At 35.0% G+C, this 24,636-nt stretch overlaps 4 protein-coding genes across 24 annotated transcripts; all 4 read left to right on the forward strand.

The window, feature by feature from the left end:
- Nucleotides 1-223: 223 nt before the first annotated feature.
- LOC146927533 (uncharacterized) lies at nucleotides 224-11,809 on the forward strand. Of its 3 annotated transcripts, XM_085700748.1 has the most exons (7): nucleotides 224-626; nucleotides 2,925-2,994; nucleotides 5,735-5,988; nucleotides 6,156-6,233; nucleotides 8,151-8,267; nucleotides 10,001-10,049; nucleotides 11,053-11,809. In XM_085700748.1, the coding sequence occupies exons 1-7, from the start codon at nucleotides 540-542 to the stop codon at nucleotides 11,454-11,456; spliced, it is 1,059 nt and encodes a 352-aa protein (XP_085556874.1). In that variant the 5' UTR covers nucleotides 224-539; the 3' UTR covers nucleotides 11,457-11,809. The 3 variants fall into 3 exon arrangements, with proteins under 3 accessions (XP_085556874.1, XP_085556875.1, XP_085556876.1); XM_085700749.1 differs by lacking the exon at nucleotides 6,156-6,233; XM_085700750.1 differs by lacking the exons at nucleotides 6,156-6,233; nucleotides 8,151-8,267.
- A 2,233-nt stretch (nucleotides 11,810-14,042) lies between these two features.
- On the forward strand, nucleotides 14,043-19,188 carry LOC146927534 (glycogen synthase kinase-3 homolog MsK-3-like). 19 transcript variants are annotated; one of them, XM_085700761.1, is made up of 13 exons: nucleotides 14,043-14,351; nucleotides 14,460-14,481; nucleotides 14,598-14,693; nucleotides 15,574-15,612; nucleotides 15,724-15,838; nucleotides 16,678-16,884; nucleotides 16,973-17,148; nucleotides 17,223-17,312; nucleotides 17,606-17,742; nucleotides 17,982-18,017; nucleotides 18,132-18,339; nucleotides 18,436-18,535; nucleotides 18,705-19,188. In XM_085700761.1, exons 1-6 carry the CDS (start codon nucleotides 14,326-14,328, stop codon nucleotides 16,701-16,703), a joined length of 324 nt encoding a protein of 107 aa, XP_085556887.1. In that variant the 5' UTR covers nucleotides 14,043-14,325; the 3' UTR covers nucleotides 16,704-16,884; nucleotides 16,973-17,148; nucleotides 17,223-17,312; nucleotides 17,606-17,742; nucleotides 17,982-18,017; nucleotides 18,132-18,339; nucleotides 18,436-18,535; nucleotides 18,705-19,188. The 19 variants fall into 19 exon arrangements, with proteins under 19 accessions (XP_085556887.1, XP_085556890.1, XP_085556897.1 ...); XM_085700764.1 differs by having other exon boundaries at nucleotides 17,686-17,742; XM_085700771.1 differs by having other exon boundaries at nucleotides 15,808-15,838.
- LOC146927535 (65-kDa microtubule-associated protein 1-like) lies at nucleotides 18,169-19,066 on the forward strand. Its single transcript, XM_085707089.1, has 4 exons — nucleotides 18,169-18,266; nucleotides 18,373-18,535; nucleotides 18,705-18,860; nucleotides 18,944-19,066. Exons 1-4 carry the CDS (start codon nucleotides 18,169-18,171, stop codon nucleotides 19,064-19,066), a joined length of 540 nt encoding a protein of 179 aa, XP_085563215.1.
- Nucleotides 19,189-20,488: 1,300 nt separating the features above from the next.
- LOC146927536 (uncharacterized) lies at nucleotides 20,489-23,645 on the forward strand. The gene is made up of 2 exons (XM_085700776.1): nucleotides 20,489-20,709; nucleotides 22,988-23,645. The coding sequence occupies exons 1-2, from the start codon at nucleotides 20,634-20,636 to the stop codon at nucleotides 23,230-23,232; spliced, it is 321 nt and encodes a 106-aa protein (XP_085556902.1). The 5' UTR covers nucleotides 20,489-20,633; the 3' UTR covers nucleotides 23,233-23,645.
- The last annotated feature ends 991 nt before the right edge of the window (nucleotides 23,646-24,636 follow it).

Here is a 24,636-nt window from a genome sequence, read left to right on the forward strand (position 1 = left end):
TCTTAAACATACCGTTCATAATTTTCAAACGTTAGCGTAATAAAAAGAGCGGAAAGACGGGCACGGAGTGCCCATCTTTTCGCTAGTTTAAATAGTAAAAAGAACTGTGTTACAAAAAAAATAAAAGAATGCAAAGTATTGTACAGTTGTATCCCACTTTTAACACAGGAAAAGTACAGCTGTATCCCACTTTTAACAAAGGAAAAGTTTCAGATCTCACTTTAACGTTAGAGCTCAAACCTCTTCTTCTCTTTCCTCTTCCTTTCTTGTCTCTTCCTTTCTTTGGCTCTCTCTCCCCCCTTTTGTGCTCCGACCCAAATAGCGGCCGCTTTGACCCGCTATTGGCCGCCCCGCTCCACCGTTTTGCGGCCGCGAAACCCGTTTTCTCCTAACGCGCTGCGCGGTGGCGCTGTGACGCGGCAGTTCGTTTTTGGCCGCGCCGACAGAGAGTTAGAGCTCTTAAAATGGTTGTATAACACTTCTCGTGTATTTAGGTTTTGTATTGGCAAAGTGAAAGTTTGGAAGTGCCTTTGTTGAAAATGTCTGACCTTCCATTTCGAGTTGGGGAAACGATCGAATCAAAAACCTTTATATCTGGTTATCGTGGTGCATGGTTCAGGTGCAAGGTATAACATTATGTCATCCTTGAATTTGTTTTTTTCAGTGTAGGAGTATTGATTACGTATCAGATTCATTTGTTAAATGTGCATTTAGGTTAAAGTATTGATTGTTTTCTTGTGGGTTTGTTGTTTATATCAATTTGATTATTCATGTTTTAAGAATACTAATGTACATTTCAATAATGTCATAATAGTGTTTCTATATGATAGTTGTTGGGGAATTAGTCACTTTAGTCCCTTAATAGGAAATGAGTCGTCACTTTAGTCCATGAATGCAGATAAATTGCAAAATAGTCCCATAGACTCTGTTAGTCAATATAGTCCCTGAATGCAAACTCCGTTAGTCAATTTAGTCCCTGATTGTAGACTTCGTTCGTCACTTTAGTCCCTGAAATTGATCAACAGAGTCTACATTCAGGGACTGTTTTGCAATTTCTCTGCATTCAGGTACTAAAGTGACTACTCCTTTCCTATTCAGGGACTAAAGTGACTAATTCCCCTGTTACTTGTTAATTGACATCGTAAATAGTCCTTATCAGCTCTTGATGTAATGGTTGGAGTTGCTATCATACGACTAGGAGCTATGAGGTTATATGTTTGAGTTATGGAATTAGTTTCTAGCAAATATAAGGCAGCACTGCCTTTATCCAACTTATGGATCCAGCCCTTCTTTCGATAGCCACGGCAGAAACTTTAAAGCATTAAAACTAATGCTTTAAGTAATAAAATAGAGCTGTGAACATTTCTATCATTATATTCTTTTAAATTAAGGAAATAGGCTTAACCATCAGAAATTGCACAACTTGGTTGATATGAAAACAGGCTTTCATTATATTTAGTGTATACTGTGTTGCCTCTTGTCACAAGGGGGTAATCCATCGGCTGGTTTTCCATGAATAGCCCAGCAAGTGCCCTTTGTTTGACCTGATTTTCTGCAGTGTTGATACCATCGGCTGGTTTTCCATGAATAGCCCAGCAAGACCCCTTTGTTTGACCTGATTTTCTGCAGTGTTGACACCATTGACCTATTCTTCTTTGGTGATGGTCGAGATCAATTGATATGTGCTGCCATGACTGAGTTTTCATTTTAGCGTGCTGAGGTTGGAGTTACCGGCATTAGTTTTCTACTTCCATCTCTTCTAATCTCTGAAAAACACTTCTTGAATTTTTGAAGAGATTTAGTTCCACAGGTTCTTCCATGCACCTCATCGAGTTCTTTGTTGTCCCGTTAAGAACATGTAGATCATGTCCTTCGCAACTAGTCTTTTGTATTTCTTCATATCTTTGTGACACTTCCATTCTATGTCCTCATACATGTCCAGCTGCTGCCAGTGTCGATTGAGGGTGTTGACATACTCCGACTGTGAACTGTCCCTGTCACAGGTTATGGATGGAGCCAATTCTTATTCGAAAAAATTGCAGAGGTATTGTCCACATTTGAGTGGGTTTCCTTCAGTGTCCCACATCTCTTGGTCTGCGTTGCAGTACATTAAGTAATCTCCAATTTCATTGGTCATGGTGTTGAGGAGCCATGACATCACCAAGCTACTATTTTTGCTGCTTGTGGTCACCTTTCCCTTGTTATTTGGAGTCCCTTGTGATATATCCTTTCTTTCCCGTTCTCTAGTGAGAGATTGGAACTGATATTTCCTACTGTAGCAAGTTTTGCCATCTAGTTTGCCGCCGGTGTTTGGGAGAACCGAATGCTTAACCGAGTTGGTCTCTGACTTTTCACCCTTCATGATTGGTCTGTTTGCCAATGGTTTAGATCGCGGTCTAATACCAAGCGGAAAAATGATTTAAATCAATTTTCAATTGTCACAAAGGGTGAATAGATAGGCGAAACAAAACTGAGTCTTTAAATCAATCTAATCCTTAAACAAGGGGTCATAATCTCCTCAAAATCCTTATGTATTTGCTAAAAAAAGAGAAAAAAAAAATACAATTGATCATATTGAAACCACTAATTAATGCCTAGTTGTACATTTGGATCAAATGATCCTGATTGATTTTACAGAGAGAACGAACAGTCATATTTTTCCACCAATATTCAGTCATCAACACAACTTCTGCATTTTAAGTTTGATCAAACAAACATTATTATTGTCAAAAATAGTTCTTGTAGAATTCTTCAGCATTCTGTTAATCTGTTGTATGCATCAATTTGATACTCATTTATACTGTTGGCCTTTTCCAAAACATATTTTTGTTGGGTTGCTCAAGTATTGTCTGTCATTTTATATGGACATGTTTATAAATTTAAAATTTCACATTTGATGGCCTTATTTCATATCATTCTTTCAGATTGTAAAGATTGGCAAGAAAGATGGTGTGGCATCCTATTCTTTGGCGTATCCTGACTACCCTGATCAAAGTATGTTCTTGCTTATGTTTTAAGTAAAAATAGAGTTTATTAACTTGTTGAGTAAGATATTAGAAAGTCCACACACAGTTTGGTTCCCTAATGCATTTGGCCCACTGAACATTTCATTTTTAACTTGGTGTAGTACATTGGATCAACGGTCAACTACAAAGTTTGTTGTTCTTTCATTGACGAGAGAACGTATTATTGTTTGAGATTTTCCCACAATCATATGACACATTTTTTCTTTCGAGCCAAGTAAAGAATTTAGAGTAAATCATCAAGTTAATCTCTGAAGTTAATGTGGTGAGACATGTAGTTTTTTTGTGGGTTTACTCTTTAATAAGACAAATATTAGGCATAGAGAGAGGACAGCTGTCAAAAGTAGGGTATGGACTTAAAGATCTTGAAAGAAACAATGAACTCGACAACTCCATTATTATTCTTTTTTTGCATTAATGCTAAAGAATCCCACCTTTTCCACGAATCTCTGAACTGATTCAAGATGACAAGGGAAAAGGGTGGAATCTTTTGGGAAAGAAGACCAAAGGGAGATGGAATCCCGCATAAATATGGTGGAGCATTAAAATATTCTGGAAGGTGACCACCAGACTTGGATCAATTTTTTTTTAGGTCAAGACTAAATTTGATGAGCTTGATGAAATCAAGATGTAACTGGGAAGAATGAATAGGCTTGAGATTAGTTTTGGTCATCTAATAATGCATAGACGAGGATTGAGACTGAAGGAAGGACCTGTCTGCAAGTTCTTGATGGAATTAAGAAGAAAATAGAAAATGGTAATGGGTTGGATTGTGGTAGCAAGACACATTCTTGGGCAGCAAAGATGGGTGATAGGACAAGACAATTGGGTTGAGACTTGTAAAATCTCTCCGGGGTGTAGTAGAGGAAGTCGCCAAAAATGTAAAAACCAAATACAAATATGATAATAACCCATTTGTCGAGATCAAGGTTGAAGTCAAAGGTGGAGTTGCAGCAACACTCTAATCAAAATCTAGAGTTGGTTGACATAGCCAAAAAAGGAGAAAAACATTAATCATCATCAAAATTGCCCCCCCGAAGTTGTTCTTAGTGGTGGATGGAACATTATAGACATGGGAAACTTGGTGAGTTCAAACTTTCTAGCTGAGCCTGAAGTGCTGAACTCAGATGCATGTAGAGCATAACAAAAGAGGGAAGGTAGAAATAAGGTGTAGTTGCTTCCATGGAGATCTGGTCGATTGTAACCTGCCCACCGCCATTTAGACCTTATTGGCCGCACCTAATTTGATGTTAACATTTTGTTGATGAAAAAGGGATTCAAGGGTCGACTTCGTCAGATCCAACACAAGGCATATCTAGCCTTAACACAAATTCTTACCATGATCCCATTTGCCTCAGGGTATAATAACCCCTAAACCTGCTGTCCAGTTTGTGGACGATGTTCATAGTCAAGATGACCTTGCTGCAATGATGTGTGGAAAAGATTGGGTATGACCGGCAACTATTTTGGTGTGGTAAATGTAGCAGTGAAAACCATGTTGATGGGACCTAGGAGAGCTTTTTCACCCGTCACCCATTTTTGGCTTGTCACGGTCAAAAGCAGAGGGTAGAGGTCTGGTTTTCCAATGTATATTAAACAATCCAATGTATATTAAACAAACAGAAGTTTATCATATTGCAACATCTTTAACAGAGTTAAATTTTGAAGGGGATGGTATTGTTATGGTAAAGAACAACGGTGAGCTAAAGTAGCTGGGATCTGTTAGGTGAGTGAGTTACCCAACAGAAATACTTCGATAAATAAATAGGGGATGGTGCATTGGTAGATGGAGAAATTCATTCTGTACATTGGATAGCAGTTGTGAAAGGAGTAATCCTTTGTGAAGGGGAAATACTTTGTAGATAGACCTCTATCTTTCACAAAGGGGAAACCCTTGTTGAAACATGATTAGGAGTGGAAATGTATGTTGAAACATGGTTGAGGAAATCTTGGATGGTATACTATCTTAGTGAGTGTATGAATATATCAGTTCAAATAGCTTCAGCTTATTTTTTTTCTTTTCCCTTCTAGAATATCTGTCTGCATGGCAGATTATGTTGGAAGCAGTTTCCGCTACTCACAGGGTTAGTTACAAGGGCGTATGATAACCCCTCTGTTCGTGTAGGATATGTGAATCCTATATAAGTCTTTATATTCTGTATTTAAGATCAAGAAATCACAATATGTTTTTTCAATTCACTTTCCCTTATCTACTAGTGAGCGAGGGTTTGTTGGAACAAAAATGGGTCATAACAAGCTTCAATACAACCATGAAGTTAGAGTGTATGATGGAATTGTGTCTAGAGTGGACTGCATAAGAGCAGTGTAATTATATTAGTGAGTTATTATATGGCTCATTATAAAGAGTAAGCATTCCCTAAATTACTCCGTTGTTTGAGCATAATAGCAGTGCAACTATACTAGTGAGTTGTTAAATTATATGGCTCATAATAAAGACTATTCATCCCCTAAGTTATTCCTTTGTTTGAGCATTAATTGACTTCATACATATATTTTTATTATGAAGATATTTTTCACAAGGTTAAAAGAGCTATTCAACAGTAAGACTCGTGATACTTTTCATACAAGTTTATCTTTGCCTTTTAAAAATTCTGTAGTTATATCCCCATGAAAATTAGATTTATTATCATACAAATTGCAATGATCACAAATAATTTGAAGTTAGTAACTGTTATACTACTTGTCTGTAGAGATAAGTAAAATCAAGGTGTATCAAATTCCCTCTCATATTACCAAGTCAAAGGCATCCAAAAAGGAATTGATGGTGCGACCTCCCTTTCCTACCATCTATCGTGAAAGTGAAAAGCTTGATGTCAATGCCTTCTCAGAAGTGATAGTTATTGTTGATGACGAATGGAAGGTTGGGGATTTGGTAGATTGGTTTTCTGATGGTTGCTATTGGTGTGGAAAAGTGACTGAAGTATTTGGAAATGATAAAGTTCAGGTTTGTAGCCTATTTATATTGGACACCTGATTTTGGAATTTTGATGAGTTAAAAGTATTTTTTTCAAGTCCTATTGTATTTAGACAATGATTTTACTTTTTAATTCGTCGAATCCTATAATCTTTTTAATTATGGCTTAATATTCCACTGTGTAAAATCTATCAAACCATGGGAAATTGTTGGCTCAAGCTCTTTGGTTGTGGTTGCAAGTTGCAACAATGGGGAGAAATTCGTCGCAACAATGGGTAAGTAGTGTAGCCCCGTGATCTTTGCCCAAATAGGTAGACATAATTATAAATATCTAACAAGCGATGACACACATTCCTAGATCTCATCTTCCTAGACCACCCAGGATAATCAATAATAACTTAGGTTTGGGACAATGTTATCTTTGTAGTTCTTTCCAGTAAGCCAGAACTGGGTGTCGGAACCCTAAGTATCATAGTTTCTCTCATTCACAATGTTCATGAGGAAGCTAACAATCAGTTGATAAGAGAGATAAATAGCACCAAACGAGGGCTGCTTGCCACCAGGATGGATATCGAAAGAGGAGGCTCCAAGCTTCCAACAACCTCGTGGTAGTAGATGAATGGGAGGTGAATACACCTTCATGAGTCCCTCTTTCATAAGGAGGAAAACAGTGAATGGTGGTGGCTTTGTTTAGAAGCAAATAGAGAAACACAGATTTCATAAAATATTTCACTAGTAGGGAGTGGTTCTTGTTGAACGCCAATTAAGGTTGCCTTTCGTAGATACTGTTTTGAGAAGAAGAGCGAAGCTTTTGGAATCTGTGTGTCTAAACTACTCAGCAGGGCCATATTACCAAGACTCCAGACAAGCTATAAGTGTACAATGATTTAGGACTACTCTAATTAGTGTAATTATGTGATATTATAAAAATTTTAGTTATCCTATTTCTTTCTGCAAATTTCTAGCCCAGCAAACTAGTGCAGTTTGCATCATAATCTAGTTATTGACTATAACTTTTGTCAACCAGCCTTGCTTTGTTTCCTACCATTACACTATTTTATTAAGCTTATTTTGAAAATCCCATTTGATGCTAATTATTCAATGGTTGTTAGTTCTTGGAACATGTTCCAACTTTGATTATTTTTATATCAATTTCACTTTACTCACATTGTGAAAGATCAAATGTTCATTAAGCATGGCCGCATGAATGTTTCTGTGTTTAACTTGAGAAACAAAGGCCATGCTATTACACACATTACTACGAGTTTGTATTTACTTGAGATATATCACTTGTAGCTTTGTCAAGTGGTTGGGGTTCTGTTTGCAGGCCTTTCAATGCTTTTGCTGAGTTCTCCAACTGGTTTTTCCAAATTTATCAAATGAAGATCAGTTTATGATTAGATTTCTTTTATTTCTTCCCCACTATTGTTTTCACTGCCTGATACTGAGATGCATTATCATATAAGAACTTTTTACATATAATCCTTGCTTCCACTAAACAGATAATAGACAATGAAAATGAGACTTGTGCTTATGTGAAATCAAATGGACTGTTGTACATTTATGCTAATGAAGCACGAACACCTCTAGGATTGGGCGTGTCTGACACACGTCAGTGTCCAACTCTCGTATGACATGTGTCGGACAAGTGTCCCAAAAAAATTGTTCTTTTTTTTTTTTTTGCTTCGACACTCTTTGGAATGGTGTGACACGCGTGTCGGACAACTAATAAGAGTGTCCCAAAAAATTTATATTTTTCTTTGGTTCGACACTTCTTGAACACATCTCAGACAAATCTATAAAGGTTAAAAATGTGTCGAGACAATGTTCATCAATGAGAGGTTAAAGACATTAAATTTGATTACAACATTTTTAGCTTTTTACTTAGTGGATAGATAAATAAAGGACAAATACTACTGTCTCTTGTTGTAGAACTTTCTTTAATGAAAAAATTGTTCAATTTAGACGCACATTATGTATTTTGATTCTCAATTTAGATCTTTTTAAATATTAATATTTTATTTAATTATAAAATCAAGTAAATTCTTTTTTCATGCAAAAGGCTATAGTTTATTTGAATATGAATCATATAGACAGATTCATTACTTTCTTGCTTCATTTAGTAGTTATGGTTTTATTTTGTTGCTGATTTACCAAGATTTGGGAAAATGATTACGGAGTTGTCTTTCTAGATTGATTTGCTACCACCTCCGCTAGGTGAAGGGTCATCGTATGAAGCTTTAACCAAGGACCTGCGCCCTTCTTTGGACTGGAGCCCAGAGAAAGGTTGGACTGTGTGTGTGCCTACGGTGTGTATTTATACTTATAATCCCTTAATTTGACTTATCTTTCTAATTTTGATTTAGCTTCCCATGTGCATTTTTTTTTTTGGTTCAATTTTTTTTTTCCTTTTTATATCTCATTCTCTCTTCCTTTCCTGTCACATCTCTGATTTTCTCTCCTATTTCTTTATTTTCTTTTCTATTTCAATTTCTTTGTTCTACACCATTTGCACCCCAATGGGTGAGAAAATCTTTCCAAATTCTTCAGTGTGTAATTCAAACATGAATCCGTCACTTGTCTCCCATCTCTTTTCATTATAAAAAAAATAATCTTTTCCCTAAATCTTTATCCATAATCTTTGGTGTGTAATTTAGACTCAGATTCCATCACATGTTTCATCTCTTTTCCTTTTCCACAACTGCAAGAATCTTTACCTAAACAATATTGTAAGTGGTGTCGACTAATCTTGCAAAACTTCAATCCTTGCCGGAGGCATTTAACCATAAAAGTACACATGATGTGTCAACCATAGCATGCTAGTTAGTCTCTATGCTTGACATTGCAACGACCTATAATAAATAAAACATTTGGAATGAAAATTAGGAATAAAATGCTTACCTTTAAAGACAAGCAATGGGCAAGTCATAAGAGGACACGAGAAGTGAAGTGGGTAAAAGCTGATTAACCTGGACTAACAAGAATTGTCGTTTGATCACTTGATGTCTACTTTCACAAGTAGTATGAAACCAACGTATTGGAGGAATAGCAGTTTTTGGTTCAAGAGAGTTATGGAGTAGTAGTGCTGAGATCCCACAACTACTAGAGATAAGGCTAGACTATTCCTTAGAAGACTTGGGCAATCCTCAGCAAGATGTCTCCATCACTCTCTCAGCAAGTATATGTGAGATTTGTTAGCCAAAACAAATATGGCAGAAGCAAAACCCATCTCATCATCCATGATTTATAGGTCCAGAAGTGGTTCTAATTTTCTCCCCGAGACCTCTTATTTACATCAGTGGTAGGTGCCGTGCAATTTCTCAGCCAACAAAGTTTTGTCACTACATGTCCCAGCTTCTTAATCACGCGGGATGGTGGTAAAGATTGTAAATTGAATCCTAAGTTGTCTTATGGGGAATATTTTTTGGGGCCTGCATCCCCAGTCTCCATTAAAGTGTATTATGATGCTGATTGGGCGTCTGGTCCTGATGATAGAGGGTCCACTTCTAGTGCTCATATCTATATTGGTTCTATTTTAGTCTCCTTGTGGGCCAGAGAATAGGCATTGGTTGTAGATCCAGCACAAATTTTGAACATCGCAGCTTAGCTCTTGTTACTGCTGAACTAACTCGAGTTTGGTGTCAAGCATATTGTTCCTCAACTCTTCAGTAGCATAAGTACGTTTATCTAGCTCACAACCTAGTCTTCCATGCTCGCAAAAAGCACAAAGCACACGGAGCTGGATATTTTTTATTTTTTTTTGTAAGAGAGAAATAAGAAGCTTAAGGCTCTGCATGTTCCTGCCACAGACCTTACAAAGGCGCCCTGTTTCCTTCCAGATTCAATGCTCTCCGTTCCAAGCTCAGCTTGTGTTACTCTTTCCTCTCCCTTGGAAAGCATCATAATCCTTGTTTCAAATAATTGCTTGTCTTTACACTGTTTATGGTGCTTATGTTCTACAAGTTTGTTTAGGTAATTAAAGATCATTTACACATATTACAGTTTGAATGATCAATGCTTCATTTTCTTGCAAAATTTGCAGGAAGAAGGATGCAGGTGTCCTGCTCGGATAATGAATCCAGCAAGTTCAGGTAAAACACTATTACAATATACTGTTTTGATTTCTTTTGTTTGAATGGCATATTTGTTACCGTGGTTATTTTCTAATTCAAACAGTGTAGATAGCAATCTTTTAGGAAGAATGTTTATGTTTTATTGATTTACAGATCTGCTTTATTTCCACTTTATAGTACAGATTTTCCTCGTTATTTTTCACTATTAATTTAAGCGTATAAAGCGTAGCCATCTATGTACACTTGAGACAGGCAAATGTTTACTGAGCTAAGGAATCGGCACAATCTTTTATATATTATACAAGATTTACAATTTAATATTGGAAGCGTCATAAATAAGGTAACTAATTATTAGTTATAAATATAAAAGTAAAGGCAAAATTTATACGGTAAAAATATATTATATTATCTCTTCATAGGAGATAGTTGCCAACACACTCCCTCAACCCTAAATATTAGTGATTCCATACCATTAGAGTGAAAAACTAAAGAAAAGGTAAATGGACTTTTTTGTTATATTGAATCTTAATTCTTGATCTTGAAATATCAAGTTACAAGAATTTATATGAAAGCTATCCTACATTCAAAGGTGTTAATCTAAATCCTCTGAAACTGGCTCAAAACTGTTACGATAGTTTGTGCTGATGTGGCAGCTTTTCAAAACTAACTGCTTATGTTGCATTTACAAGCACAGCTTGATCAAGCTAAAGCTAATATACTTGCACAAATAACTTTTAATATATTTAAATAAATTAGAAGAGAATTACTGCTTTGGACATGATATTTGGTGGTTGGTGATTGTGGAAATAAACTGACTTTTGTTACTTGCTTTGCACTTTGTTCTGCTGTAATTTCTTAACATATTTTTGAAAAATTTTCAATTTTTTTACTTATTTTTGCGTAATTGTCAATTTGGTGTTAGCTTTGCATTATTGCTCAACATGTTTTTGCAAAATTGTCAATCTAACCTCAAGCTGCTTTGCTATTGCTGGGAATACTGTGAACATAAACGCTACTACAGATGGATCAGTGAGCATTGGTCAGTCTTCATACAGAGCCGTGGAGAGGAGAGAGCAACGCAACTCTGTTGGAAACAGTATGGATATTGAGGAGGCTGGCAGTAAAAGTGGAGGAACTAGTATTTCAAGCTCACATATTATGGATGCATCAATTGAGAATTTTGAAAGGACTGCCTCAAACAGTCGATGTAATGATGACGACTATCCTGCTAAGAAGATGAGAAGCAACTTTAGCCTTTGTCTGAATTCCATGTCTTCGAATACAATGGAATCAGCAATTCTGGACTTGGAAGAACTTGTAAACAAGATTAAATGGTTAAGAGCTGTGTTGAAGTGTGAGGTGCCTTTATCAGGTGCCAAACGCCCATCTTGGGAATTTTTGCAGCATCATGCGTCATGCATATAGTTTTTTTTCTTCTTTCTAACAAATGTAAGACCTCAGTATACAGTCTGATGTTGTAGCATACAATGATGTTGTAGATAGTGCCTTGTGTGGTTTTGCCAAAGTTGCGGCGAGTCACCATGATTTTGCAAAAGCTACACTATGTTGCTTTTGCAAAATTAACTCACCGTGAATTCAAACATCCACATAGAGGTCTCATTTTTGGTTTCAGGCATTTGTATTTTGCCTATTTTGTATCATTTGGCTTTTCTCTTCCATATATTCAAAAGTGTTACCCTGATGAGAGTGACAGAAATTGCCTCTATTTTTGGCATTATGTGCTGTTATACGAAATCTTTACTTTAGTTTCATTGAAATGTAAGACTACCACCAATTATTATGTAGAGTCTAACTACCAAATAAGAAAGAAAAAAAATCACCCGTTTAGGCTTAACTAATGGATGAATTTTGGATTGGATTGTATGTTGGATTTAATTAACAAATTTGATGATTGAACACAAATCAAAATGATATCACCTTCAAACTAAGCATGAAATTAAACTCAACATTGTGTACTTTTGGAATTGAGAGACCAGGGAAGAATGTGTTTACAAGATGGATAAATGAATCTTTAGCTTGAGAGGTGCAATTTATTTTAGACAGTGAAAGCTCTGGTAAATATATACTAGAGCATGAAGTGTATCTAGGTATGCAAAGAAGCTGTTATACTACTGTAATATATATTGAGATACTTTCATCCCCAAGTCAATTTTAGCATGGGATGATAATGTCCGGCAACCGGAATCTGATACCCTATAAGCAGTTGGCCAAACATGCTGGTCCATAGGTGTACATTATTTCAAGAGTTTTTATTTTCACCCTTCGTCCTTCTCGCACGTCCTCTAGATCTTCAAACTTACCTCCAATCAGATTATGCAATCTGATCTGAAACATAATTATCACGCTTCAGAAAGTATAATTTGAACCGCACCGTGATATACTCAGCCATTTTCCCTCACTTTTAATTTGCGAAATTTAACTAAAAAAACTTCCAAAACCCTACAAATTAAATCTCTTCTCATTTTATCAATTTTTCAACTAAATTTCGTTAAATTCTTTAAATTAGAGACGTTTTGCACAACTACACAAGTGGTTAATGTACATTTTCTAAAATCTTTAACATTTGTTAGAATTTTTTCTAATTTACTGATGTGCTCGAATATAACCCGAAACGTATTCATCATCCTATTTGGTTTATATGGTCTGAATTAACATCAAAGTTGCTCATTTTTGTCTGCTTTTCATTGTTTTAGTATGTCTACCTTCAAGCTATATGACAGGACTAATAATCACCCTCTTTATAAAGAAGAGAACGAAGCGTGTTGATCTTCATCTTTTCTCCTCCCCCGTGAAAAAAATCTCAAAGCACGTTGTTTGGACATATTAGATCAAGAAAGGAAGATACAAGCTTTGAAGGATCTTTCCCCAATCACCACCTTCAACAAATATGATTGTCCCTATGCGACCACTCCCTACAGAGATCATCTTTCCTTTGTAGGTTGTGATTGTCCATGTTGGACCACCTCTATAGTGGCCATCCTTCCTCTGATAGTTCTTTCATCATTTGGTCTACATGAAGATGAATTGTTGGCGGAAGGCATACCTTTGAGTGTGTTTATGCAGTTAAGTTGAATTGGACATATAATTGGTCTTGTGGCTGTCATTTTACTTAATCTTGACTTGTTTTAATTTTATTTGACTGTGGTTGTATTACATTCTTATGACATGATGCGTTAACACTAGAATATTACGTCTTGGACAATATTATGTGTAACATGTGTTTTATTTTGTTATATTGTGTTCTATTATGTTTAGAGAGCGTGTATGTTAAAAAATCTTATGAATCCAGGAGGTTCATATTATACAAACCGAAACAATATTTTAGACATTTGAAAAATATAATCTGAAACTTGTCAATACACTGATGTCCACACTCTTTAAAAACTTGTGCATTACGAAGGTATGACACATTAGATTATGTAATCCGAACCAATCACATACTCCCTCCGGTGACATTTATAAGCAAAAACTAATTTTTTAGGTACATTCAATAATTAATGTATCTAACCCATAAATGTGACCGGATACATTAATTATTCAATATATCTAAACAGTCATTTTTTTGCTTATAAATGTGACCTGAGGGAGTACAAGATTTTTTTATGGTCCACAACCTTACGAATGAATAACAACCTTAAAAATGTCTTTATCAATTGATTCAATCTTTTTGACCTTTTTATATATTTTTTTTTTTGAAGGAGACCTTTTTATATATTATATATTGTTTAGATAATTATAATATATTTTTTTATTTATCTTTGGTATGAATAATAATTTTCTTGATCCTCAACAAAAATAAAAATACAAAGTTGAATTAAATGCGTGAAATTTAGGTTGTTATAATAAAGTGTGTTAGTCTTCTATCTACTAAACTAAATATGAAAATAGTAGTCCGTGCGTTTTACCATTTTGCCCTTCTGAGGGGCATTTTGGTAAATCGGTAAATTGAACTCCCCTTACCTATATATATGTGAGAAGAAAAAAAAAAAAGGGGGGGAGAGGGAAACAGAACGGGAGAAGAGAAAGAAGGGGGAACGGGAACAGGAAAGGGAAAGGGAGGAGAATCGATTCTCCTCCGTCACAACTGTGGCGCCGGTGAGGAAGAGTCAGAGAGAGACGGTAACAGGAACGGGAGAAGAGAAAGAAGGGGGAACGGGATTGGAACGGGAAAGGGAGGAGAATCCATTCTCCTCCGTCACAGCTGCGGCGAAAAACGACGGCGCCGGTGAGGAAGAGTAAGAGAGAGACGATTGTCTCCAATCTAAATCCATGCATGTATAAGTCTTTCCCTCCGACCAGGTATCATTCTTCTTCTCTTTCAATCCCTAATTCCCCATTTCTATAACCCTAATTTAGGTTTTCTGGGTTTCATATAGTAATTGAAAAATGGGTTTCATTTGCTTGCAGGTCAAAAACTGAAGCGTTTGAGGTATTTTGCAATAAAACTGTTTCTGCAATTTTTGTTTTTGATCTTGAATAAGCATTTTGGTTGAATAAATTTGCAGTCTATTTATGTCAAAATTGCTGATCTAAATCTATATGCAGGAAATGAAAGCCGCTAGCATTGTAGATGGAAATGGTACCGAAATCAGACATATAATTGTCACAACCATTGGTGGTAAAAATGGCCAATTAATGCAGGTATGTCCCTGTTTGGCATCTTTGATTTTGAGTAGGTTTGAAACCACAAAATTTGTTGATAGTTCGCCGCACTAATTCAGTAAGGCTTGCAGATTTTGGATTGGCTAGGGCATTTGGCATACCTGTCAGAACATTTACACATGAGGTTTACTATTATTTACACATTTACACATTTGGCATTTGTTTTTTCTTAAAGGGTTTGATTATTGAGCATGCTTAATTATGATTGTGATAAAATTGATGATGTTTTGTTTGTATGCAAAACAGTTGAGCATGCTTAATTATGATTAGTACTATATAATATAAAAGTGCAAATTATGATTGTAACATACCTGTGATATAATTCATGCTTTCATTTTTCAAAGAGTATAAGTTCAAATGTATCTCTATTCTCTAAAATTTGTTATGTCCTATAATTGTACACACAGTTGATATATGCCTGTATAAATATGAATCTGGTGGTTGCGAAACCAATTAGATTGGAAAGCTTACTTTTACTACTTTAATACTGTCAAGTCTTATATTTTTATATTGGTTATGTGATTTATAGTGATTTTATGAATTGAGCTGTTCGATTTTACAAGTTATGTTGCTTCAGTCAGCTTAGAAAGTTAATATCTTAAGCTTGGAAACTCCTTTTCGAGTGGGACAAGTTGCGTTTGAAAGAGGACATACAGTAGTTTCTTCATGTTTAATTTCATAATTTTATAATTTGCCTATATGTCCCAGTTGCTATTTAAACACAGCTGTTCTGTCACAAAATTTTAAGGTACATGGTTGACTTTAGGTAATCCAAAACTTGAGTTATATGAATCGGCTTAAGAAGCTGTTTTTCCAAGTTTATGTCTATCTTCTCATCAATGTGTATGTTATGTTGCAGAGACAAAGAAACATCATGAAGAGTCTTAATGGTTATAAGGTCTTTGAATAAACAAAAACTTAAGAACACTCTATTAGAACTTCTTTGATTTGAGTTGTGTTTTTTCTCTTCCATTTTAAGTCTTAACTTTTCTTTATTTTCATGATGCAGGTTTTTATTTCCATTGCATTAATCCTTGGTGATGGACTATACAACTTTATCAAAATTATATATTTTAGTGCCTTAAATTTTCAGGCCAGCATGAAAAAGAGGGATCACAATGCAGGTAAATAAATGACCTTTTATCACTTTTTGCAGTAAAAAAGCATATTAACAAAGCTATTTATGCTCTGATAATAAGTCTAAAAAATGAGTCACTTTAAAGGTGACAAGTGGTTTAGGTCATTATACAAGTATATGGATGATTAGTTAACAAAACCGTAGGCCATGATGATAGATAACTTATAATTTCAAGATCCTAAACTCTCACATTTTGTCTCCTCTAGCATGGAAAAATTTTCTGGACTATTTTGCAGAAATCATACTTAAATATGAGTGTTTTCAACCTTGGTGGATCAATTGAAGATGAAATAAGGTGGAAGTGCTAGGCAGCCGCCTTGAAACTAACCTTTGTTTGGAGGGAATATGAAATGTTGTTTTGAATGTGATTGTTCTCTCTTGGACATCCTTTGTCACCAATAGTGGTGATCAATTTCAGTGTTGCTAAGCTAGCTTCTATTATCCTTTTAACTCAACATGTTCTTACATATTTTAAGATAATTTCAGGCCTGACAGGTTGTGACTTTGAAAATTCCTGATTTTAGTTTCTATTTTTTCTTTATAAATTGATGAAAGGTTGTGATTAAGTTGTGCATCAATTGATTTGAAGCTATGTAGTCTTCTTTGTGCAGATTTTCTGTCTCTATTTGAGATAAATATTGTTATTTCGGTCTCTATTTGAGATGAAGAGTGAGATAATTAATATTGAAAATACAACTATTATATGCCATGCTATTTTTATCCATACGTTGCATCTTATTATACAGTTATGTCATATGCTTCTAATTTATTCGCTTAACATTCCTAATCTATCTCAACTGGTAAATTCAATGGTTATTCCTGCAGAAACCAGTCCAGATAAGCTCATTTAGATGAATACTCCATCTGGTGACCTTTCCCTCAAAGATGCCTATCTTTTCAAAGATAATCATTCTCAGAAATTGCATTGGGCTAAGACCATATGGATTATTGATATACCTCCATCTAGATTTTTGATTGCTTGGAGAGTGATGCATGATAAAATGCCTACAAATGAGAAACTAATGGAGAGAGGTTGTAATATTCCTTCCATCTGTAATCTTTATTTGAAGCATACTGAAACAACCTTTCATTTGTTCTTTGACTGTACTTATGTTATCAGAATATGGAACTGGCTTTTTGCTACTCTCAATCTCAACCTGCATTTCAATAGCATAAAGGACGTTTTGCAGATTTGTGACACGAGATGGAGTCCTCAATGCAAGATTGCTATCAAAGCAGCCATTGTCAATATGTTGGCTACAATATGGTATGCTAGGAATTCTGCAAGATTCAAAGGTACATACATCCATTGAAAAACTGCCATTTCCCTAATCTCATCTAATGTAGCACTTTCTGGTAACACTTCTCAGGCTACTTCAAACTCCTCCATGACTGATTTTGCTATTCTAAAGAAGTTCAATATTCACATTCATCCACCTAGAGCACCTCAAATCAAAGAAGTAATTTGGCATATCATTTTGAATTTTCTGTTTTGTTCTTAACAATGTTTAGCAAATTAAATAGTGTAGTGAGGTCATATTACAAAGTTGTCGAATTTTTTTTTCCAAGTAAATAGTGTAGTGAGGCCTTATAATGTGACAACCTTATGATTTTTAACCAGAATAATGTGATTGTTTTTTATGTTTTTTAATCTTAACTTCATTCCGTGATTGACAAGTAATACCTACACTAAGCGATATTTGCACGTAATCAATCTTCAAAGTTTGACATTTTTTTTAACAACTTGCTGCAGTAGCGATTTTGCTTCCTCAAAATGCGCCTAACTATATCTCATTTCATTGTTACATAACCTTTGGGTGATATCAATTGAAGCAAAGGAGTAAAAGAAATAAACTTCATCATTGTGCATGGTCAAGAAATTTGCAACGGGTGAGTTCTCTTCTGTAATATGATAATTATTGATGCTGATTAGGAGTATTTAGTCCACTTTGAGTACTGATTTTGGTTCTTATAATGAATGATTGTTGTCCACTTTGAGAAATTGAATCAGTCTTGGTGCTTTTCTTCCATTTATTTGTTGTGTTTTTGTCTTTCCTATATAAGTCTGTTGATGGCTGATTTTTTTTATCACATTGTATATATATCCTTTTTTTTTTACGATTCTGCAGGTTTTTTATGGAGAAATTCAGATTGGTACTCATTTGGTAAGTTGTTTTTGAAGGATATTAACTTGAATTGATTTGAGTCTGTTAAATTTTGATGAGTTAATTTATCTAAACCTCATATGTCCTGATTTGTATGTGTTGAATGTTGTTTAGGAGAGGTATTGTTGCATCCAATTCACATGAATAGGGGATGGAAGGTCAAGTACAAGCTTTAATTAGAACTGTTGCATCTTATTTAGGAGAGGTATTGTTGCATCCAATTCACATGAATAGGGGATGGAAGGTCAAGTACAAGCTTTAATTAGAACTGTTGCATCTTATGCAAGAAGTACTAGCAACAATGGTTACTTACCTCAAATTTGTAAGTTGCTATTAAACTGCATTTGTGTCATAGCCGAGAAGATATGTTGGACGTTGTGCATGATATATGTGTTGTTCTTGGTATGGACTCCTCCAGTACTATAGCTGAGATTCATCCACGCTGGAATGGTTCTACTGCTAGGCTTGCTAACACAGTCTTGATGCTGAAAGACATTAAAAAGCAGAGACTTCACAAGGTTGTTAACTGCAAGCTTTCAATTATTTCTAATTTTTTGCATTCTGTGGTTTTGTCTCAACATATTCATGTTTATAACACTAGGAAGTGAATTTACCTCAAATATTTTGAATTCATTTCTGATTGGCTTTTAGTCTAATGGTATAATATTTTTTCTTCAACATGTGCAGCTCAAAGAATTAGCTTCTAAGTTAATTGATATGTGGAATCTAATGGATACTCCTCCCTTGGAAAGGAATCTGTTTAACAATGTTACCTGCAATATCTCAGCTTATGTCGATGAAGTCACTACTCCTGGCGACCTTGCTCATGCTCTGATTATGCAGGTACTGAAAGAGCTTCTGAGCTTTAAAGGTTTGGGTTCCAAAAGGTACGCGAGGTGATTATTTTTTATTATAATGTTTTGAAGACTGAAGAGGAGGTCGAGATACTTGACCAGCTTAAAGTAAGCAGGGTGAAGGAAATCACTTTCCAAAAGCTAGATATAAAAAGAGATTTCTTCACTTTATGTGCCATAGACTTAAGTTCTTAATTAGACATGATGATATATTTGTAAATCAACATTAATAGATAGTCCTTTTTTTTAGAGCAACATTAATAGATAGTATTTAGATCTGTTGAATTATTCCATTTAATATTTTGTTCTTTCTTTTATTCTGTTTTATTTTTATTTTATTTTACAACAAATGTACGTGTTAAATTTGTCTAAAAAAAGGTATGAATGTTAACAAGTTATCGACAGTGACATTGTCCAACAAATATTTTTTCTTCTTCATTTCCATGTAGAATCCACGAGAACTCTTTCTCTCACTCAAGTCTCTTTTAATTCAATAATTAAAGAATCATTGTCCAAAATGAATCTTCAATACGTCTAAAAATAAGTTTTAACATTCTTTTTGTTGTGAAATTATTGGAGTCTAAATAAACTAATCTAATCAGTTGCTTCATGTAAAATCATCATTTCGTCATTTCTCTACATTACTGATAAAATTATGGATAGGAGGGATAATCATTTGAGTATACAAAAAAAAGACACATAATAGCTTGCTGTCATTTGAGCCATTCCTTTCAAGACAAGGACCTAAGGCTCTTATCTGTGATTGTTTGTAATCATCTTGTGTTTTGTGCCGTCTATCATTAAGTGACATTCTTATGAATCTTTTCATGTTAATCCATGATTTGGGTGTAAATTGTTTCCTTCATTGGCTAAGTGGATTATTCCTTTGTACTAAAAGTTGTTACCTTATTGAAGGAAATTTTACCGCCCATCTAAAAATCCTCAATAATAACTTATTTTTATTTTAAATTTTTTTAATTCATCTTATTAGGTTGACCGTTTCCACTTCATTCACATCATAAAACATATAAATTATCTAAGAATCATGAATTTCCTATGGATTATGTATGATTTATGAAATTTTGAACGGATTATATATGGATGTTTAAAAGTTGAGGTTTTTTGGTAATTAAAAAAAGTTTTTATTTGTACCAAAAAATAAACAAATTCAAAACTCCATGGGTACCCATGGATACCTGAATACCCACGAGTACCCGTATAGTGGGTACCCACGAGGTTAGATTGACTCTGCATAGTGCAGGGGTGGTGGATCAGATCAAGTACACAGTTCACAATTATTCTACTAAATTAACTTTACAGTTATTGAGTTGTTGAAAGCCACTACTTTTCCAATGCACGTTTAGCCTTCTCAATTGTTGTCTTCGCTGCAACTTGCTTTGTATCTCTCTACAAAAAAGTCCTTGACGTTTTCATTTGTTACTCGTGATAAGCCGTTTTGAACATTTCATTTTCTAACCCCAGATGCAGGAGTACTCTAAATATTGTGTTATGGTTTATAATTATCTGTCATTTCGCAATCTATCTGTTCGATATAATATTTTGTCAAAAAAGTAGCTAACCCCCGTGCGAAGCACGGGTTTGTAACTAGTTATCTTAAGAGAAAAACAAAGGAAAAAGCAAATAAACGTAGCTGTAGTTTGATGTTAGATCGCAGCTGTGTGAGAAATACTTTGAAGTTACATATCCCACCTAGATTTTCTAGAGCGAGAAACTCTTTTTAGAGAGAGAAACAAAGAAAGGTATGATGCAACCTCGAAGATCTCCGCTTTACCCTTTCTTCCTGGCCTTGATCTCTCTGCATCTGCAATTCCTTTCTGGTAACCCTTTCTTTTTCCTTTCTCCATTCCTATTGTTGAACAATTTCATGTGTTTGTTTGATACAATCAATTTTGATTCATGGGTATTTTTCAAATTGTTGTTGAATTGTTCAAAGATGAAATTTTTATATAGAATTTTGATTTGTGTATGAAATAATGTGAGAAAGATTCTTTTTTGATCAATTTTAGATAATGGGTATGGTAGATAATTTGGGATGTAAATGTTTTAGGTTTGGAAGTTTGTTGTGAGACATGTGATTCTGTCTTAGAAATACTTTGATACCTAAGAACATCAGCATCGCCGGGTTCTTACTCGGTTTTTTAGTTAAGAATTTGTTTTGGTGAGTATCACGGTTCGGTGGGAGATTTGAGGTGTAAGATTGACTTGGTGATTAGGTTGCAGGTTCGCGCCCAGCCCAAGGTAAAGAAATCCCAATGGTATGGTTTGGGACTGAAGGGTATTAAGGAGATTCAGGGTTCGATCCTTGTTGCTAACAAATCCCCCTCCCCCTAACAAATTAACCACTGACTTTTGTAACTCACATGGGTTGGCATGTATGCGTGGGACCTTGGAGTAGAATCAGGAGTAGAATGATTAGGATTTAGGAGGTCAAAGGGTTCGAGCGCACTAATACTAAGTTACAAACATTTAGTCCTCAATGGTGTAGCCTAATGGTTTGGGTTGGGACGCTGAAAGAGTATTAAGAAGGAGGTTCATGGATCGATCCTTGCTGCTAACAAATTCTCTCTCACCCTAACAAATTAACCACTAACTGTTGTCTATAAAAAAACGATACAAACATTTATCATTAAAAATCCCATTGGAGAGAGAGATGGATTGATGCTGACATGTAGCGACGGTGTTCTTGTATAAGAATCGGTTGTTATACATTAACAAATAATTTGTCTATAGTAACAACATCAGAAGGGTAACTTTTGTGATCCATTTTAAATTGTTAATTGAACTTGTGGAGTGACGAGTAATTAAATTTCAAAGGATAAAACTTAGAGAACAGTGGCCTGTGTTAATGTATATACTTTAACCTCTTTAAATTTAACAACTCCATTACATTATCCATGTAAGATGAAGGGATGAACCAATAACAATTAAATGAATATTCTCCTGTTAAGCTTGTTTGTACTTTTGTTAATCTATGTTGATATGATAAACAACCTTGCAGCCCTCAACACCTGCTGACAGGTTTTGCAGATCATGTCAGATTTTATATCAGATTTTCCAGTTGATTAAAATTCATCCTTTTTTTTTTATAGAAATTAAAATTTAACCTTGTTTTACCCCTTTCACTCCTGTTATCTTCTTCCAACATCAGTGTATAAATGCAAATGTATCTCTTATCCCAAAGGACAGTGTTGACCAGAATTTAATAAAAAATCGGTGTAGTCAGTGGTTTTTATGTTGACCTCTTTGCGGTGAATGATTTTTAGGTTGATCTTTGTAGAGAGTGGTTTATCTTTAAAAATTGGTTTCATCCAAAAACTAATGCATTCTTTCATGAAACCACAACTTAAGCTTCCTTGTTCTTCCAGCCATTTCTTGAAACGATAACGATTGCTTCTTCATGATTGTTCTTGTTGCCGTATTAGTACCAGTAACCATTTATGTTGAAAGCTAGTGTTTGTTAAGGGTGTTGATCTTATCGCGTCTATTGGTGAAGGTTAACGGATGTAATAAGTCTAAACTGGAGGTTATAGCGTTGTCTGTTGTGTTGCATTGCAGAGTGAAATGTAATCCTGTTGTTAAACTTTGAGAGGTAAACAGCATGAACACATAGGTACTGTTTCTAAGTTGTCCCTGAAAACTGAAGTGGCATAGTAGGGGCCATACAAAGAAGATAAGAATACCCCATAGTGTTAACCATTGGAGTCGTCTAAGTGATTTTTTTTTCTGGCACTAACACACATTTGAATGGTTTTAAAGGTGAATTCTAAACCTATTTGTTACGGGTGAAACAAGCATTTCGAAGTTTGTTGACGCCAAAACAAACACATACTAATTGTGTATTCAAGATTCTTTTTAACACAATAAATTGTTGCACTTTCTGAGACACTTTTATCAAAGCAAATTTTCCGTGCTCTTAATGGAACAGTTTTGCAGCCTCCCAAAATCTAAAACAAACGGGCTATAAGTCATCGCCTCAATAGATTTTTACCTTCTAACATTATGTACTGCATACATACTTTTGGGAATGAACAAAAAATTTGTGCTTGAAAATTATTGATTATTTGATTTCTTACAAGACATTTTGTTTCCTTGAAGGCCTAGCCGACAACAACACATCGGATTCCAAAAAAGAAAATAAGGATGTGAGTGCACATGTTTCAAGTGGTTCTGCTGGTCTCAAGATACTTATTGTATTGGTTGGTGTGTTAGCAGTCATAGCATTCGGTGTTTTTCTTTTCAAATTATGGCAAAGAAAGAAGAGAGAAGAACAACATGCTCGTCTTTTGAAGCTGTTTGAAGATGACGATGAACTTGAGGTTGAACTTGGTATGCGGGATTAACAACTTATATCATTCATTCACGTTATAAAATTTTCACATCAACAAGATCATGCTCTTTTACCATTCAAACTCCAGCAAAGGAGGTTATTTTGAAAAGTCCAAATTCACCACCAGATTGTCACCAGTTTGTTTCTCTCAACTTAGCATGGGAGATTTAGGCCATCTTGTCATTTATTGTTAACAGCTTGAAGCATTTTTATATTCTATCATTGTATAATCATTTTGTAAATCATATATATTCATTCTACTTAATAAGAGGACATCAATCAAAAGTTTCTCTAAGGTGATTAGAGTGGAACCAAATTGTATTCCTTTTATGTGGCACTGTACAAATATGATCCCATTTGATTTCCTTTTTTGTAGTACAGACTAAATTCCTATGAAATTTATGTTACTCTTCTTATATTAGACAACTCCTTGCAGTTAAATCTCTATTTCTTTATACAATACAATTTTGTATACTGTGAGGGAAAAGTATGAATTGCAGGTATACGGTATTTGAATTGCCTTCTTCTAGTTGTACCCTTCTCAGGGACTGCCTTGTCAAATTTATTTTTTTGATGATCAAATGTGCATTCAAATCAAAGAAAGCAAATTCTAACAAACAGCTAAAGCTGCAGGTTCAAGGACATTTGAATGAGAACCAAACTGTTTTGCCATACCAACTAGACGACGGGCAACAAAATTCTTAGTACTTTTGATAGAGTCAGTCTTGCATAGACACACAAATGAAATTATTTGTGCATGATAAATAAATTAGTCATATCATTAAACTATTGTATCTTTTTTAAAAGAGCATTTGTTTGAGTGTCCCCAAATTTTTAATTTGGGTTTGTCCCTAAGTAAGTATTTCTCGACAACATAACAATTGGAAATAGTAGAATTGATTTCAGTACAATCTAGAGTAACTTTCTTTCTCTAATTCGGCCACTTGAGTACAGCCGTCAATGCATTTTACTGTCACTTCCGAATCATATTCAATGAGCAAATTAGCCTCTCGGTTTGTTGTTAGGATCCATTGAAGACACCAACGAAGAGATAGAGCTTCAACAAGGTTAGGGCATATATACCTTCTTTCCAGTTTAATTGCAGCAAACTCAACTACTTCTCTGTGGTCTCTAATCACCATGCCCCAACCGACAGTTTTGTCCTTAAAACACCTGACATCCACATTCAACATCAGCACACCAGACGGAAAAGGGAACCAGAGTTCAGAAGGATTTATCACCTGTGTTGCAGCAACAGTTGTTGTGTGGTTTGCAACATTGAATTCATCAGTACATTTCCTAGACGACAGAGCTATTTGGACAGGATTGAATTGTTGATTTTGGAACACTAGGTGGTCTTTTTTGGTTAACCACTCAGACATCCAGACAGTTACACATTGAGGAAATTATGAACACT

This window comes from Medicago sativa, chromosome 4 (genome assembly GCF_051527215.1).
Source record: "Medicago sativa cultivar Bolivia chromosome 4, Bolivia_mono, whole genome shotgun sequence".
Classification (NCBI taxonomy): Eukaryota; Viridiplantae; Streptophyta; class Magnoliopsida; order Fabales; family Fabaceae; genus Medicago; species Medicago sativa.